This window comes from Nerophis ophidion, linkage group LG28, assembly GCF_033978795.1.
Source record: "Nerophis ophidion isolate RoL-2023_Sa linkage group LG28, RoL_Noph_v1.0, whole genome shotgun sequence".
Classification (NCBI taxonomy): Eukaryota; Metazoa; Chordata; class Actinopteri; order Syngnathiformes; family Syngnathidae; genus Nerophis; species Nerophis ophidion.
The window spans coordinates 22,378,053-22,396,973 of record NC_084638.1 but is presented as its reverse complement, the minus strand read 5'-3'; the positions used below and the strand labels follow the sequence as shown (position 1 = coordinate 22,396,973).

General features: G+C 42.1%; 1 protein-coding gene across 2 annotated transcripts in view; it reads right to left on the bottom strand.

Annotated features, from left to right (window-relative positions):
• Window positions 1-5,725: 5,725 nt before the first annotated feature.
• Window positions 5,726-18,921, bottom strand: part of LOC133544886 (microtubule-associated protein tau-like) — a 91,803-nt gene continuing 78,607 nt past the window's right edge. For both annotated transcript variants that reach the window (XM_061890114.1, XM_061890115.1), the window contains 4 exons: window positions 16,551-16,632; window positions 16,132-16,241; window positions 15,865-16,051; window positions 5,726-12,797 (listed from right to left, as the gene is read on the bottom strand). In XM_061890114.1, coding sequence (XP_061746098.1) covers window positions 12,793-12,797; window positions 15,865-16,051; window positions 16,132-16,241; window positions 16,551-16,632 — 384 coding nt within the window. In that variant the 3' untranslated portion in view covers window positions 5,726-12,792. The remainder of the gene's footprint in view (window positions 12,798-15,864; window positions 16,052-16,131; window positions 16,242-16,550; window positions 16,633-18,921) is intronic.

The window sequence follows — 18,921 nt, the reverse complement described above, 5'->3', positions numbered from 1 at the left end:
GCCATACGCTGGCGGTCCTGGTTTGTGCAAAACATTTTTGATTGACTTTGCAATTCATAATGAAATGATGCCCCATGCATTCCCCACTGAACGTTCCAAGATTGCTTTCATGATTTCACATCTTACGGATAGAGCTAAGGCGTGGGCTTCTGCCGAATGGGGGCGGAACTCGTCACTCTGCCACTCCTTCACAGACTTTCAAGCTGCTCTAACCAAGACTTTTGACCCGGTGACCTCCAGCAGAGAAAAGGCACAAGAACTAAGCAGTTTAAAGCAGGGCAGTGGTTCCGTGTGTGACTATGCCATCCGCTTCCGCACGCTGGCAGCAGAAAGCGGGTGGGACGACACGGGTCTCTACGATGTTTTACATACAGGACCTCCTCGTTTTCCCCGACCTACCCGACAATCTAGATGCTCTCATCGGGCTCGCCATCAGGACGGACAACCGACGGGCCCAGCTCAGACGATAGCGAGGTGGAGGATCGGAGGCTGCAGAAAGAACCACCCATCCTTTAGCACCTAACTGGTTGACGACTTGGCCCTCACCCCCGAAGCTACATCCTCACTTACGCACCAACCGGGAGGAGGAGCCAATGCGGCTGGGGAGAGCCCGACTGACGCCAGAAGAGCAACGCAAGCGGAAGATGGAAGTGAGATGTTTTTACTGTGGTCAGGGCGGCCATCTTGTCGTTTCATGTCCAACCAAGAAATCCCAGGCGGTGAGTCACATTCCGGCTGTTTCTCAGAGGCCACGCATTCTTACCAAGATCACGTTAACTCAGCACACAACCACAATTCTAGAAGCGTTAATAGACTCTGGGGCGGATGAGAGTCTGATGGACTGGGGTTTAGCTAGGAGACTAGGACTCAAGTCAGAACCAATAGTTAAACCCATTAGAGCCAGAACTCTGAATGGCAAGGAGATTTTCACCTTCACACACATCAGTGAACTTTTCCAGGTGAACATTGACGGCCATCAGGAACAAATTTGTCCATATTTGATTATTTCTACTTCTCATCCGTTGATCTTGGGGTATCCATGGCTGTACTAGCATAACCAAGTCTTCAGCAAAACAAAGGCCCTGTCACTTCCGCCCCACCGTTCCTACGACTGTGCCATTGATCTACTGTCCGGGGCCACAATTCCCAAGGGGCGTCTGTACTCCATCTCTGGTCCAGAAAAAGCTGCTATGAACGATTATATCTCGGCATCACTGGAAGCCGGCTTGATTCGCCCGTCATCATCACCAGCAGGAGCAGGGTTCTTCTTTGTGAAGAAAAAGGACGGGTCGTTAAGGCCCTGCATCGATTACAGTCCCCTGAATGACATCACCATCAAGAACCGTTCCCCTCTTCCCCTCATGTCTTCTGTCTTTGACCAACTCCAACAGGCTAAAATATTCACCTAGCTGGACTTACGCAACGCTTATCATCTGGTCCGAATAAGAGAGGAAGACGAGTGGAAGACCGGATTCAACACACCCAGTGGTCACTATGAATACAGGGTCATGCCTTTTGGTCTGACCAATGCCCCGGCCGTGTTCTAAGCCAATGCCTTTTGGTCTGACCAATGCCCCGGCCGTGTTCTAAGCCATGATAAATTAAGTACTAAGAGACTTCCTGGGCCATTTTGTCTATGTTTACCTTGACGACATATTGATTTATTCACATGACCGTGACACTCACCAAGACCATGTAAATCAGGTTTTAAAGAGACTCCTAGACAATGATCTATATGTTAAAGCTGAAAAGAGTGTTTTTCATGCCGACACTGTCTCCTTCCTGGGCTTCATTGTAGCCCCTGGAAGAGTGCAGATGGATCCGGCTAAAGTTAGCGCTGCGACCGATTGGCCGACACCTGACAAGCGCAAGAAAGTTCTGCAATTTTTGGGATTTGCTAACTTTTACAGGCGGTTTGTCAGAAACTTCAGCGCAATAGCTGCTCCTCTCCATTCTCTTACCTCCACCCAGGTGCGGTTAAAATTGGTCTCCAGAGGCAGAGAGGGCATTTCATACGCTCAAGCACCGCTTCACCATTCCGGACCCACAGTGTCACTTCGTCGTGGAGGTGGACGCTTCTAATGAAGGAGTTGGAGCAGTGCTGTCTCAACACCCTCATCAGGACGGCAAAATGCATCCCTGTGCCTTTCTATCGCGGCAGCTGTCCAAAGCTGCCGCGATAAGCTATGATGTCAGCAATCGGGAGTTGTTGGCGGTGAAGCTCGCATTGGAGGAATGGAAGCATTGGCTAGAGGGGGCCAAACACCCATTCATTGTCTGGACAGATCACAAGAACCTGGAACACATCAAGAAGGCTAAGAGACTCTACTCTCGCCAGGCCAGGTGGGCGCTTTTTTTTAATCACTTTTCCTTCTCGCTCTTCTACAGGCCGGGGTCCCGCAACGTCAAGCCAAACGCCTTGTCACGATTATTCGACGCCGAGCCTGAGGCCAAGCAACCTGAGAACATCCTTCCACTGAACTGTGTGGTAGGAGCGGTAACTTGGCCAATAGAAACTGAGGTAAAGCAAGCAAACGGTGTGGTCCCGCCACCTAGGGGTTGTCCTGCTAATCGATTGTTTGTTCCCACTGAGCTGCGTCCCCGGGTGATTCATTGGGCTCACACCTCGCTGCTTTCGTGTCATCTGGGAGTTAAAAGAACCATGTTTGTGATCCCCCGGCGGTTCTGGTGGCCAGCCATGGAAAAGGAGGTCCGGGAGTACGTAGAGGCGTGTTCGGTCTGTGCCAGGAACAAGACGTCTTCCAGGTCTCGCATGGAAGACCGTGGTCAAACACCTCGATGGACTTCGTTACAGGCCTCCCGGTCTCACAAGGTAACACCACCGTCCTCACTGTGGTCGATAGATTCTCCAAAATGGTCAGATTCATCGCTATGCCTAAATTACCTCCCGCCAAGGAAACGGCAGAGACTATGATGACTAATGTATTCCGAGTTCATGGAATTCCCAAAGACATTGTTTCAGACCGGGGACCTCAGTTTGTATCACGGTTCTGGGGAGAGTTCTGCCGACTCATTGGAGCCAAGGCCAGCCTGACATCAGGATATCATCCGGTAGCCAACGGCCAGACCGAACGACTTAACCAACAGCTGGAAACCGGCCTCCGGTGCTTGGTCTACCAGAATCCCCCCACATGGAGCAAACACCTGGTCTGGGTAGAGTATGCGCACAATTCGCTGCCTACATCAGCCCCCGGCCTTTCTCCCTTTCATTGTGCCTTAGAGTACCAGCCGGCTCTCTTTCCAGAGAATGAGTCGGAAGTGTCTGTCCCCTCCGCCCATGCCATGGTCCAACGTTGTCGCCGCATTTGGGCAGCCGCCCGTCAAGTATTGACCAGACAACGAGATCGGATGAAGAGAGCGGCAGATCGCAAGAGACGACCTGTGCCTCCGTATCAACGCGGTCAGAGAGTGTGGCTTTCTGACAAGGACATACATCTCAAGGTCACACGAAAAAAACTGGCACCACGCTTTGTAGGTCCATTCCCAATTACAAAGCTTGTCGGACCTGCAGCAGTTCGGCTTCGTCTGCCCTGATCCCCCGCGTCCATCCCACCTTGCACGTCAGTCAGATCAATCCAACCAAAGAAAGCAACATGGTCCCAGCCAATACGTCCCCTCCACCACCCGAAATGATCGAAGGCGGACCAGTATACAAAGTTAAACACTTGTTGGCAGTACGCAACCGAGGCAGGGGGAGATCATTTCTGGTGGATTGGGAAGGATATGGTCTCGGAGAGAGACAGTGGGTTCCGTCCCGCCACATTGTCGACCCCACTCTCATCAAGGACTTCTATGGACTCCACCCTGAGGTTCCTGGGCCATCAGGAGTCGGCCTTAGAGGGAGGGCTTCTGTCACACCTGGGTGAAGTCTTGTCTGGTTTCATGTTGTCTTGTCATTTCCTGTTTTATTTTGAAAGGTTAACTCTCCCTCTCATTTCAGGTCATTTGCCTTTCCTCCCGTTTCAGTGGTCTGATGTCTCTCCTGATTGCCTGATTTTGCCCATCTGTGTCACCCTCCCTCATGTGTATAAATGTCTCGTCCTCCTCTTGTCTTGTGCCAGAGTATATCGTCTCGCTACGTACCTCCAGCCTTTTCCACAGCCTTGTCCAAAGCCTTGTACCAAATTTGATAAGTATTGTATTGCTTTATTTATTGTCTTTTGTGTCTATTTCATAGTGCCTTGTCTTCCTCTATCCTCCTTCTGGAGCGCTTTTAGTTTGCTGGCTTCTCGACTCCTTTGCATGATTGATTTTCCTTTTTGTAAATAATCGTAGATTGTTGGTTTTTGCTATTAGACTTGTATAGAATTTTTGCTCATGCCTTTTTTCTCCTTATGGAGTGAATTTCTGTTTTTTGCCTCATGCCCTTTGCTACATTTTCTTTGTTCCTCAAATATATCACAGATTTTGTAGCCACTTTGTTTTGATGACTCTGTCCTAGAGATAGCAAAGAAAACTAATTAAATAAAGTTTGAGTTAATTGTCACGCTTCTGCACCTGAGTCCTCATTTTCGCCCAGCCCTAACAAAAAGCAGGCCGCTGCGTCTTTGGGAAGGCGGAGCCTTCACAAGTCAGGTGCTGCTGGGTGAATGCCTTCTGTTCAAAGCTCTGAACCGGAAGTAGAAGTGCCGCTCGGTCTTCTGATCGTCCATAGCATTTCTACTCCTATGAATTCTTCATTCATCATTCCAAACAATGTTTGTAAGTTTCACAACATAACTAAAACCGTTAAAACTTACTAAATTGCCCCATTTGTGATGTCTGTAGGAGTGTTTTCATGCATATTTGTGCCCGCTACTGTGATGTAATGGCGCTACCGTTTTTAGCATCGGCTAATATGCTAACACGTTCACGAGTGTCTGTGTTAGTAATATTAACTTACAATGGCATTCATTTTGTATTGTTTCACTTTCACAAATTCTTCAGTAAATTCACCAAATTGTCACTGTGGAGTTATTCAGTCTGTTTAGCTGATTGGAGAGCTAGCTTCTGCAGCTAGTGGGTAATGTTGCTGATTTCTGTTTTGTTTGATCAGCTGTTTTACTGCCTTGTTACAGACACTGTTTGGAGACAATTAAAGTATGTAAATAATCAATCAATTAATCAAAGTATATTTATATTGTCCTAAATCACAAGTGTCTCAAAGGGCTGCACAAGCCACAACGACATCCTGGGCTCAAATCCCACATCAAGGCAGGGAAAAACTCAACACAATGGGCTGCAATGAGAAACCAACATGGTCGTTATGGGAAATAATTTTTGTAATCTTTGATCGCCAGTGAGGGCACCAAAGTAGCTTGTGCGTAGTGCAAAACAGAGGATAGCAGTCTGTTATTTTGGCTTGTTAATTAATACAAAGTTGATCACCTCCTTGTTAAGTGTGTTTGATATACAGCACTGTATATCAAACACACTTAACAAGAAGGTTATATCAGATTGTGTTCACTAAAATATGGACTTCTGTCGTGGTTGGAACCCATTGTTCATGTTTACATTACTTTTCATGGAGAAATGTGCTTATTTAAACAAACTTGCCAAGTACTTTTTCAAGAACCAATTGAGTTTGTAAATTGAGGTTCCACTGTATGATGAACAGTTAGATATTCCTCTCATCCCTTTGAAGAGATTTCATTTCACAGAAGATCCAGATTTTAGAGAACAGAGACAGTTCGGACATGAATACAACGTCAAATATGATTCAATGCTGCTTTTACTTTGTCTTTATTGTTGACGAATCACTACTGATGTCGGCTGCCAAAAGCACGGATGTACAGTACACACTTTTCCATTTGAACCGATACAGAGTAAAGCGACATTTACACCACCTCGATAAATGAACAGGACTGTTTCAAAGCGGCATTTCCAGGGTAACTGTAGATATAACAGATATAACATTTCATGGACCAGACACACGCAGAACAACATGCAGCCTTTCTGAGACGGCCTTCAGAGTTTCACAGCCAGACTATCAGTGCTCCGGGGGCTAAGCAGCGCTCTCTACGTGATGGGGTGCAGAGGCAACACTTCACACATCTGACAACTATTCGGCAACAAAAACCTCAAAAAAACCTTGACTGCTCAATTGCAGACCATCGCAGACTTACAGTATGATGCATAGAAATTGATAAACTAAAGGCATTTTCCGTATGGAGATGATACATTAACCTTGAACTGTACAATTGGTATATCACAGTGTTATTCTAAACCAGGGGTGTCCAAACTAAATATACATTTGTGTGTATATATATATATATATATATATATATATATATATATATATATATATGTTTTTTTTTGTTTTTTTTTACAACATCCACAAAGTTCAGGGAGCATGTGTGTGTGTGTGTTGACTTTCTGTGTGGGTTTTTTTGTGCCATGAGTGGGAAAGGTTGCTTGGATTGGGTCATATACAAACATGCTGTGCGGTGTACACTTCAATGTGAAGTTTATGGTCATTAGCCTGAATTACTCATGTAGTCTACAAGTTGGAGGCAAATTAGCGGCAATTATACAGTCAGATATTTAAGATTAAATTGGAGGCCTCCTGCTGCCTAGGTTTCTTATTAAGCTTGTGACGTCTCGGGTCAAAGTCTGGACACCCCTGTTCTAAACCTAAAATATCAAGATGTTGTAAATGGTGCACATTCTTCAGCAAAAATCACAATTTTAGTTTGAGTTTTGCTCAATAATTTTTCTCAGAACCAAACACACATTAACCCTTTGGGGGTATACATCATTTAATAGCAGTCAAGTGCCACCAGGACAAAAAGGTTCTCAGAATACATTTTTGAAAATCTAATTTTTTCCTACTTTTTTTTCTCAAATCTCTAAATCCATTTTTGTCTTTAGTAAAAATACATGTCATTTTTTTTTAACCCTTTGAATATCAAATTGAACTAATAATGTCATGTATTTTGAAAAATGTGCATAAAATGAGTTATGTATATGTTAAACGTTAAAGGCTGAGTTAAAGATCGACCTAAATCAGTGCTTATCAGTAATTTTCTGTTAAGCCTCCTCCGCCACGACTATAAACAGTATAATCTTTTTTATAAACTGTTATAAGTACACCTCTGCATAACATTGTACCCGTATTAACAAATAAAGAAAACAAAAAATAAAGATATATGGATCAACTTACAACAAAGAATAGCACTATAAACATTGTTTTTTAGTCTGTAACAGAAAATATTTAAAGTGCATCAATTTACCTGAAATGAAAATCCTTATTTAGACATTAACATTTTTTCACCAGCTTGAGCTATTTGATACTAAAAAAATACAATCAAATAAATTCCATAAATAATATAAAACTTCAATTGATCAGCAATAATAACTCAAGAGAATAATATATAACACATTTGAACCCAGTGGAGCCCCGCCCCACCTTTTGAACACAACTGATCATTACATATGATTAGTAATAAAACGACTTTTGAGGCATTTAAAAAAAATATTTTGCAGTTTCAGATTCCAAACTTAATAGCAGTTTAGTCTCATGGGTCAAAAAAAATGGACCATTAGGACAAAAATGTGCTACTGTACAGTCTTTCCTTCAATATAATCATGCATTTTCTGAATTCAGGGTTTCATTTTGTAAAAAAATTTAACAGTATGTCATCGTTTCTGTTTGGAATTAAATGGAACAATACGTATTTGCTATATTTTATTTAGGACGGAAATTGATCAAGAGATTTGAGCAAAAAAGTGAGAAAAAATATATAATACAAATAATTTATATTGGAAAGTTTCCTGATCAAGCAGTCAAACAAAATTGTCTCTAGATTTATTTTTGAGAATCTCAAAAGTGACAGTACACATTTGTAGCAGAGCTAAAGCATCACGTTAGGTTTAACTGAAAGACTAAAATAAAAGCACAGGATGTGAGGTTCGTTCCGACTAAAACAACGTCTAAATGGAAATGTTTTCCTATACAACTCTGAGGACATTTTCTTTGTGGCAGCACTTAACTGGGCCAAAATCACTTCCTAGTGTATTGTTTCTACATGAAATCATTTAAAACACAATTTGACCAAGAAAAAAACCCTCATAAAAAAAAAGATTTCCATTGGGCAAACCAATCAAACTCCATCCATCCATTTTCTACCACTTATTCCCTTTTAGGGGTCGCGGGGGGCGCTGGCGCCTATCTCAGCTACAATCGGGCGGAAGGCGGGGTACACCCTGGACTCATAGCCTAAAATAAAGCACAAAAATTACTTAAAAGGGCAAAAAGTACCGTATCGTGTAATATTACAGCATCTGCAGACTATCTGTGCCAAAATTCTGTTCATGGCATTCATGATGAGTTGATACTTATTGGTGTCATTCCGAAATAGTTTTGCTTAAAAGTAATAACTTCTTCTCCACTTTGTTATACAAAACAAACAACATTAAAAGACGCAAAGTCCTCCTCATTGTTTAAGCTAAGCAAACGCGCTTAAAAAGAGCATCTACCAAAAAAACAACAACCGGCTTCCGTGTATTTACACTCCAAACTAGGCTAGTAAAAATACAAAGAACCACATTACTGTGAATTTCATGTGCTTAGAGCAGTACTGTTTTTTTTAACGCAACTGATCATAGTTGCAAATTAAATCCAAAACATTATTGCACTAATATTAAATGACAACTTGGATTAAATAACAAATATACCCTTTTAACCTGTTTAACCTGACCAGGGGCCGTATTCTTAAGGATTCTTAGAATCATGATGTTCTCTTAGAATTTCCCCGAGAAGTGAGGAGTAAATCTTAATACGGATATAAGCTATTCCTAAAGAATCTGTTAAGAGCAGGGAAGATGACTTTTAAGCGACTTATCCCATATAGCCTGAAATGAAAGCCAAGCAACGCTGCTTCTCGGACTGTAATACGCTACTTTTTTCTTCCATTTTGAACCCTGCGGCTTATAAAACAGTGCAGCTAATTTGTGAAATTTTCCCGATAACAGCCATAATAAAAATAGTTTAAAAAAAAAAAAAAAAAAAAAAAGAAATACCGCTAGAAGCTGTTTAGTTTGTGCTATGCCGCTACTTTATGGATGAGTTCGCTCACTGCTGGTGTCCTTCCATTTTGAGTCGTGCTTTGTTTTTGAATTTTTTCCAATTGGAGGGCCTTTTGGCTTCTATCCGCCCATAGCGTTTCTACTCGTATGGATACTTCATGCATCACTCTAAGCAGCGTTTGTTAGTTTATCAACATAACTAAAACAATTCTTACTTACTAAACCATCCTGTGTGATCTCTGTAGGAGTGTTTTCATGCACATTTGTACCTACTATCGTAATGTAATGATGCTTGCAGTAGTAGCATTAACTAATATGCTAACACGTTTGCAAGTGTATGTGTTAGTATTATTAACTTACAATGGCATTCTTTTTGTATTGTTTCACTTTCACAAATTCCTCAGTAAATTCAGCAAAATATGACTGTGAAGTTATTGAGTCTGTTTTACTTCCTTTTGTAAATAAATGTTATTTACATGCGTGATAGTGTATAATTGCTAAAGTTATGTGTTAATTGTTAACATATAGCTAATTTTGGACTTTGAGCCGCTACTTTTTTCCTACACTTTGAACCCAGCGGCTTATAAAACGATGCAGTTAATTTATGGATTGTTTCGCCAACGGCCATGATGTTTTGTGTTCAATAGTTTTTATTAAACCCAAGCACGGGACAGAAAGTGTGTTATTGTTTGTGCTATGGCGCCATCTTTTGGATGGGTTCGCTCACTACAGGTATTGCGGGTTGAAAATGTACTTCCTTTTTAATGCCTCAAACCGGAAGTAAAACTGTCCAAAGCGTTTTCTGCTCAAAAGGATTCTTCATTCATCACTACAAGCAACATTTGCAATTTTTAAATATAACTAAAACAATTCTTACTTACTAAACCATCCCATGTGTGATGCCTGTGGGAGTGTTTTCATGCAAATTTGTACATGCAATCATAACATAATGCTTGCGGTGTTAGCATTAATTAATATGCTAACACGTTTACGAGTGTCTATTAGTATTATTAACTTACAATGGCATTATTTTTGTATTGTTTCAGTTTCACAGATTCATCAGTAAATTCACCAAAACGTCACTGTGGAGTTATTGAGTCTGTTTAGCTGATTAGAGAGCTGGCTTGACTTCTGTTTTGTTTGATCAGACACCATTTGGAAACATTTAAGGTACGTAAATAAACATTTACAAAATATTTCATATCGGTATGTATCTGCAACTTACAGTCCGGTGCTGCCACAAAATACGTATATGATTACGTTTATCGATTTGAGGGTCCAACCTTTCCCCGTTATAACCACTATCAAGCTTTTAGGATCAACCAATCATAGCTTTTAAAATTATGATTTATACCTACCAACGGGGTGAACCGCACCTCCTCATTATGTTTTTGTCCATTCCTTGCTAGGGGGTTCTCTGAGAATGTTCTGGAATCACTCCTAAGCTAAGACTCCTCGCTAGGAATTCATAGTTTAGGTCTGGAGCTCTCTGAGACGTTTTTCCAAATCTTTAGGAATATGGGCCCTGATTTGTTTGGACTCTGCCTACTTTGGAGGGATCTGTTTGTGTGTACTCGCAATAACACATTCCACGGAGACCATTTCATAAGACACGTTAGTAGAGAAGTGTGTCACTATTTTACACACAGAGACAACAAGGGTCGCTCGCTTGAGAGACTGAAACGAAACATTTCAGACGAGACAGCGAATTTATGAACTATGCCATGAACACGACTTATGAGCGCTAAACATTGCTGCCTTTCGGAGACATCCACAGGGCTTGTGCTAAAACCATGTGACCAGAGAGTCCGAGTGTTGCACTATCGTCGGTAGGATGCAAGCATACGTAACAGCAGTGCTGACATGCTGACCAAACGCAAAGCGATTTACGGGTAAGGCTTGTCTAAAAACACAGACCACTGGTTACTGATGGTCTTGTGTTGTGTGGAGCGCGGTGGTGATCGCTTTGATACCGAGGTGAGACACAAGTCAAATGCAGCTAAATCAGGGCCGGTTCACGTCTGAACCTTGAATTCAGTTACTGGAGGAGAAAAAACTGTGGATACCTGGTCCAATGCAAGTGTTTTGAAAGGAATTCTAAAATGACCTATTGCTTTTTCATGGTACTACCTTAATCCATGACACTTCAGCATTAAACCAAGCTTTTTTATGAGCTCTTGGTATATTGATACCAATCCCACCTGGGCCATGTAAACACAAGGGACTCATTAGCGACCAGGGATGGGTACCGTTCACATTTCAACTGATATCATATGGTACCTGCGAATCGATACCAGTACTCAACGGTACCAATTTTCAATACTTTTTTAAATTGTTTGATAATAAAATCAAAATTTTTTTCAACATTTAAACAGTTTTTATATATTGTTTTAATATAACATTTCTGAATCCTACTTGTAAGTCTTAGACATTAGATGGCAGTATTGTATAGTTTGTGGTGTGTTGGCTAGTCAGTTCAGCCTTTGCTGTTTAATGGGCCCAAAAAGTGTTAATAATGTAAGTATTGTACTTATTACGTACCAGCTGTTTGGTTGTAATATGCATTGTGGTTGTAGTTTTTATTTACAAACTGGGTGTAATATGCATCTTAGTTGTAGTTTTTATTTACAATGTGTAGAAGAGTCCTCCCAAGTTATTTTATTCTAAATCTAAATAATGCTAAAACTGAATATTAACACGTTGTCCTATACAAATGAGTCAATACAAACCATAGCAATACCAGTGCTGAGAACAGCTGTCTAAATGCCAAAGCCTTCTTGGTCGCTCTCCACCGCAAAGTAACTCTTCACACCTGGTGCACCCTAACAGCATTACAACTGGAGGGAATAATATGTGTGTGTGCAAATTGACTAGAAACGGGGTGAGATCGTTGTGTTCATCTTCTTCGAGCAAAACCAATTCTGAGGCGTTCCATTTTGCTTAAAGGAGGGAAAATATTCCCTTAACATTTTCATTACCAAATTTGGAGGTGTTTATATCGCCATGTAAAATGGCTAATGCTAATCACTAGCATGTATAATAGAGTTAAGCTAAGGAGAGCCGTACTTTACATACGTTGGAGCATTTTTTTTGCGTCAATATCTTTGTTGGCGTTGTGCGAGAGTCAGCAACCGGCCGTGACATTGAACGCAACCCAGGTACTGTAACATGGCACTGTTGGGTTCGGTACCCATCCCTATTAGCGACGATGCAAATCCAGTGTTAGCGAGCTTTAGTTGTTGGCTAAAAAGGGTATGTGTCTATTTAAAGCAGTGGAAATTTTGTGCTCTGGATCTGGCTTGCAAGGAAACCTCAGCGGTCTGGAAAGGTGAAGGACACGGAAAAGAATGGAACTTATGACAAAGTGGTCCCGGTTCTAGGGATAGTGGATTATTGAGTAAGGTTACATGTGAAGAAAAAATTGTTTAGCTCAGCATATATAAAGCGTTTATCGCAGACGGGCCTTGGGATTCGGAGTTGGGGGGGATTGATGTCCTCGAAGCCAGTGCTACTGAGGAACGCCAGGAGATGGAAGTTTCACAGACTAAACAGCAAGTGCTCTTCTCTAAGTGGGGAGGGCCAAAGGTCAACCCAGGGGCATCCAGGGTTTGGGTTGGTGTGCTGGCGGCCGGCGGACCCCGGAGAGACACTAAGGGTGGCAACGTTCTGTTTGGTGCAGCTGGAGGTGAGATGGAGGGCGGAGCCAAAGGGAAGTGACCTGGGGGGTTGGTTGGTCAGTTGGCGACAGCTCGGGCTCGCTGAGATTCAATCTGTGGAAAGAAAAGTAAGACGACCACCACTTCAGACATATTTACTTGATATATGCGTATACCAAAATTTCCAAAATATAAGCCGTTTCTTTTTTCCTGCACTTTGAACCTTGCGGCTTATAAAAGGGTGCAGCTAATTCATGATTTTTTTCCCCCGCTGACGGCCAAGATACAAATACTTTAAAAAATAAGCAAATACACAAAAAAGGTGTGTTATTGTTTGTGCTGTGGTGCCATCTTTTCTGATGAGTGTCCTTACATTTAGTGCTGTCAAACCGGAAGTAAAGTGGCATTTTATCTCTTAATCGTCCATAGCATTTCTACTCATATGGAATATTTATTCCTCACTCCAAGCCTTTGTAAGTTTAACAGTATAACTAAAACAATTCTTACCTACTAAACCGTCCCATGTGTGATGTATGTAGTAGTGTTTTCATGCATATTTGTACATGCTATTGTAATGTAATGAAGCTAGCGTCGTTAACATTTTCTAATCTGCTACCACAAATACGACCGTCTGTTAGTATTATTAACTTACAATGGCATTCTTTTTGTATTGTTTCAGTTTGGTAAATTCACCAAAACGTCACTGTGGAGTTATTGAGTCTGTTTAGCTGATTGGAGAGCTAGCTTGCGCAGCTGGTGGGTCCATAATGATGACTTCTGTTTTGTTTGATCAGCCGTTTAACTGCCGTGTTACAGATACCATTTGGAAACAATTAAGGAATGTAAACCTTAAAATTAGTCAAACAAAGAACAATGGTAGGTATAGAAAACACTAACCTTATGGCATTAAAGTACATAATTGTATTATTTTGTAGTGTGGAATATTAGAAAATGTTTGATCAAGTGAAATTACTCAAAGAGCAATGGTAGGTATGTAAACACTAACCTTATGGCAGATGTTTTGCTTTTTGTGTTATAATCTGTGTTTTGGCGACACCTAACTGTCACAGTAATTCATTAAGTAAAATCGACGTTTGTTACTGGATACTTTCCAATATTCATGTGTACGTAATATGCGACTATAATCATTTGATACTTGTTTATGTTGACAAATGCCCTGTTTTACACTTAATAAATGTGTCTAAGTTGAGTGCTCAGCTGCTGTGTAGCCGCTACCTCCTCGTATAGTCTACCATGTTCACCTTTTGCGAGTGTCATAGATTTTAGATGTTAGTCGATACAACCTGCTTTTTATCATTATCAATACCAGCCCGAGTTCGAAGGGATATACAGTCGTGGTCAAAAGTTTACATACACTTGTGAAGGACATAATGTCATGGCTGTCTTGAGTTTCCAATAATTTCTATAACTCTTATTATTTTGTGATGGAGTGGTTAAAGCACATACTTATTAATCACAAAAAAAAAAATCATGAAGTTTGGTTCTTTTATGAATATTTTATGGGTCTACTGAAAATGTGACAGAATCTGCTGGGTCAAAAGTATTCATACAGCAATGTTAATATTTCGTTACATGTCCCTTGGCAAGTTTCACTGCAATAAGGCGCTTTTGGTAGCCATCCACAAGCTTCTGGCAAGCTTCTGGTTGAAATTTTGACCACTCTTGACAAAATTGGTGCAGTTCAGCTAAATTCGATGGTTTTCTGACATGGACTTGTTTCTTCAGCATTGTTCACATGTTGTGATTGTCACACACACACACACTAGTTGTGCCGAAATTATTGCCAATGGGGTTTAAGTCAGGACTTTGGGAAGGCCATTGTAAAACCTTAATTCTAGCCTAATTTAGCCATTCTTTTATCACTTTTGACCTGTGTTTGGGGTCATTGTCCAGTTAGAACACCCAACTGCGCCCAAGACCCAACCTCCGGGCTGATGATTTTAGGTTGTCCTAAATAATTTGGAGGTAATCCTGTTTTTTCGTTGTCCCATTTACTCTCTGTAAAGCACCAGTCCCATCGACAGCAAAACAGGCACAGAGCATAATACTACCACCCCCATGCTTGATGGTTGGTTTGGTGTTCCTGGGATTAAAGGCCTCACCTTTTCTCCTCCAAACATATTGCTGGGTATTGTGGCCAAACAGCTCAATTTTTTTTTCATCTGACCACAGAACTTTCCTGCTTTGTCCATGTGATCAGCAGCAAACTTTAGACGAGCCTTAAGGTGTCGCTTCTGGAGCAAGGGCTTCCTTTTTGTATGGTAGCCTCGCAGTCCATGGCGATGCAAAACACGCTTGACTATGGACACTGACACTTTTGTTCCAGCAGCTTCCAATTCATTGCAGAGCTGCTTTTTGGTGGTTCTCAATTGACTCTTGATCATCCTGACCAATTTTCTCTCAACAGCAGTTGATAGCTTGCATTTTATTCCGGATCGTGGCAGTGACAAAACTGTGCCATGCCCTTTATACTTATGAACAATTCTCTATACAGTTGTTCTTGGGACTTTAAGCTGCTTTGAAATGGCTCCAAGTGACTTTTCTAACATGTTCAAGTCAATGATTGATGTTTTCTGATCTGTGCTGACTTTCCCATTGTCGCGTTTGTAACCGATTGTAATGACTGCATCACATGAGCCCTTTTATAATGGGCTCAGAGAAGTCAACAGGTGTTGTCAATCATAATCACTAACATGAAGTTAATGAAGCTAGTTTTATTCGATAGTAACTTTTCTACATCACCAGAATTGATCATGTATGTTGCTGTATGTATATTTTTGACCCAGCAGATTTGGTCACATTTTCAGTAGACTCATAACAAATTCATAAAAGAACTAAACTTCATGAATGCTTTTTGTGACCAACAAGCATGTCCTCCAATCACTCTATTACAAACAAATAAGAGTTGTATAAATTATTAGAAACTCAAGACAGCCATGACATTATGTCCTTCACAAGCGTATGTAAACTTTTGACCACGACTGTATATATACTTTTTCCCACTGTGGGTTTTTCGCTGTCATGGTGTGTTTTATTTTTACACCGAATGTCCTCTCTGATGCCTGGTCAGGGGATCGGACTTGTGGTGCCCACACGGGATACAGTTAGTAATGTTGGACAGCATTATTCCAAATATATATGTCAGAAGTTGTACACTCACTTTTCTCAGCAATGCGCCTGTCCATACCAAGTGGGTCCCTCAATCCGTCACCCCCGAAAGGAGTAGGCGTGGACTCTTTAACACCGTTTTCCTTGGCAACGCCTCGCGGGGTTACGGCAACACCTTCCGGCCCTGCACTTGGCGTGCTAGTCAGGTGCGAAGACGCCTTTTCATCCGCCTTCTCATCCTGTCGCCAAATAGAAACGTGCATTGGATGCGACTCATGCCACCCAGTGGTCATGGGACATACTGTAATTTACACGCTACCTTGTGTCCGTTAGACTGACTGTCGCTGTGTCCTATGTTGTCCAGAGATCCGATCTTGGACTTCGCCTTAATGTTCATCTTATGAGACTCGATCTTGACATCGCCACCCCCTGGTGTTAAAAATAATAACAAAAACATTGTGTTTTGTTAGGAACACACAGGCACACGTACACGCACACGCACACGCACGCACACACACACACACACACACACACACACACACACACACACACACACACACACACACACACACACACACACACACAGGCACAGGCACAGGCACACGCACGCGCACACGCACGCACACACACACACACACACACACACAGGCACAGGCACACGTACACGCACACGCACGCACACACACACACACACACACACACGTGCTCGCATATGCACACGCACACACAGGACACAACCTGGCTTGTGCTTGATGTTGTCCTTGGAGCCACATTTGGATGTGACTTTGCTCAGGTCAACCTTCTTGTTCAGGATCTGCACCTGAGGAGCATTGGCTGTCATTAATAAAAGTTCCACTGCAGTGCACAGTCTGGCCAAGGAGAAGAAAATAATCATCATCCATGATGGTGCGCCTGGTGAGGGGAGATGGTGCATACCTGTTTTCAAGTGCATGGAGAAACACAATGACCTTATTTCGTAAGGCCGGAATTTTGAAGTCATCTGCTGTTAAGCTACAAACCCCGTTTCCATATGAGTTGGGAAATTGTGTTAGATGTAAATATAAACGGAATACAATGATTTGCAAATCAGTTTAAACCCATATTCAATTGAATGCACTACAAAGACAACATATTTGATGTTCAAACTCATAAACTTAATTTTTTGGTGGGAAATAATAATTAACTTTGAATTTAATGACTGCAACACGTACCAAAGTAGTTGGGAAAGGGCATGTTCACCACTGTGTTACATCACCTTTTCTTTTAACAACACCCAATAAACGTTTGGGAACTGAGGAAAATAATTGTTGAAGCTTTGAAAGTGGAATTCTTTCCCATTTTTGTTTTATGTAGAGTAGAGATGCGCGGCTAGGCAATTATATCATCCGCAACCGTATCACCAAAGTCGTCATCCATCCGTACTAACATTTTATCAGAACCGCAACCACTCGCTGAAATACATCAGAGGTCAGCCACCTTTACCACTCACAGAGCTATTTAAACCCGTTTCAAAGAGTAATGAAGACAATTGGAGCCATTAACGTTCTTGTGAACATCCAATTGGCATTCATCCTGATGACAAGAATATGGGCATGCTATGAAGCCATTGCCTTTGACACCTTCAACCACATGTACAAACCGATTGTTAGTCCAGCAACATGTTGTGTGACGCTTCCACATTTAAACGTACAAGATTGAAAGGCATACAGGGTGATACAGAGTACACTGGTGGTTGTGATATTAACAACTTTAACACTTGCTAATATGCGCCACGCTGTGAAGCCACACCAAACAAGATTGACAAACACATTTTGGGAGAACATCCTCACAGTAACACAACATAAACGCAACACAACAAATACCCATAATCCTTTGTATCCGTGAAACTCCTGAAAATATTTTACACCCCCGCGCCCCCAACCCCGCTCACCTTACCGACGCATGGTGGCATGGGGGGGTGGGGGTGGGGGGCGGGGGGGGGGGGGGGGTGCTCGCGGGGTATATAACATAGTTAAGATGTGTCATGGATGCAAAGGATTCTGGGTATCTGTTGTGTTGCGTTTATGTTGTGTTACTGTGAGGATTTTCTCCCGAAATGTGTTTGTCATTCTTCTTTTGTGTGGGTCTACAATGTGGCGCATATTAGTAGGAGTGTTAAAGTTGTTTATATGACAACCGTCAGTGTACTCTTTGTCATCCAGTATGCCTTGCAGTCGTGTGCGTGTTACCGTGGAAGCCACACACAACATGATGCTGGGCTGACAAGCAAATCGTATATGTTGTAGAAGGCGACAAAGTCAATGGCTTCATAGCACGCCCTAATACTTATTGACCGAGTGACTACTGACAGTCATTCTAGAGAATATTAATGTTTCCTATTGTCTTCTTCATTTTGGGACACGGGTCTTAAATGACTCTTTGAATGGCAAAGAGTAGGGATCCCAGAAGCACGTATATCAAATATTTCCGAATGGTTCAACCGCCACCCGCCCGAATCTAATTATAATCAATTTTTTCGTCATGTCACCCGCCCGACCCGCAGTTTATCCGCGGACTCCGTGGATGAGACCGCAAACCGCGCATCTCTAATGTAGAGTTCTGTCGTATTTTACACTTCATAATGTGCCACACATTTTCCATGGGAGACAGGTCTGGACTGCAGGCGGGCCAGGAAAGTACCCGCACTCTTTTTTCACGAAGCCACGCTGTTGTAACACTCGTCTTGCTAAAACAAGCAGGGGCGTCCTTGATAACGTTGCTTGGATGACAACATATGTTGCTCCAAAACCTGTATGGACCATTCAGCATTAATGGTGCCTTCACAGATGTGTAAGTTACCCATGCCTTGGGCACTTATACACCCCCATACCATCACAGATGCTGGCTTTTGAAGTTTGCGCCTATAACACTCCGAATAGTTATTTTCCTCTTTGTTCTGGAGGACACAACGTCTACAGTTTCCAAATATAATTTGAAATGTTGACTCGTCAGACAACAGAACACTTTGCATCAGTCCATCTTAGATGAGCTCGGGCCCAGCCAAGCCGGCGGCGTTTCAGGATATTGTTGATAAATGGGTTTGGCTTTGCATAGTAGAGTTTTAACTTGC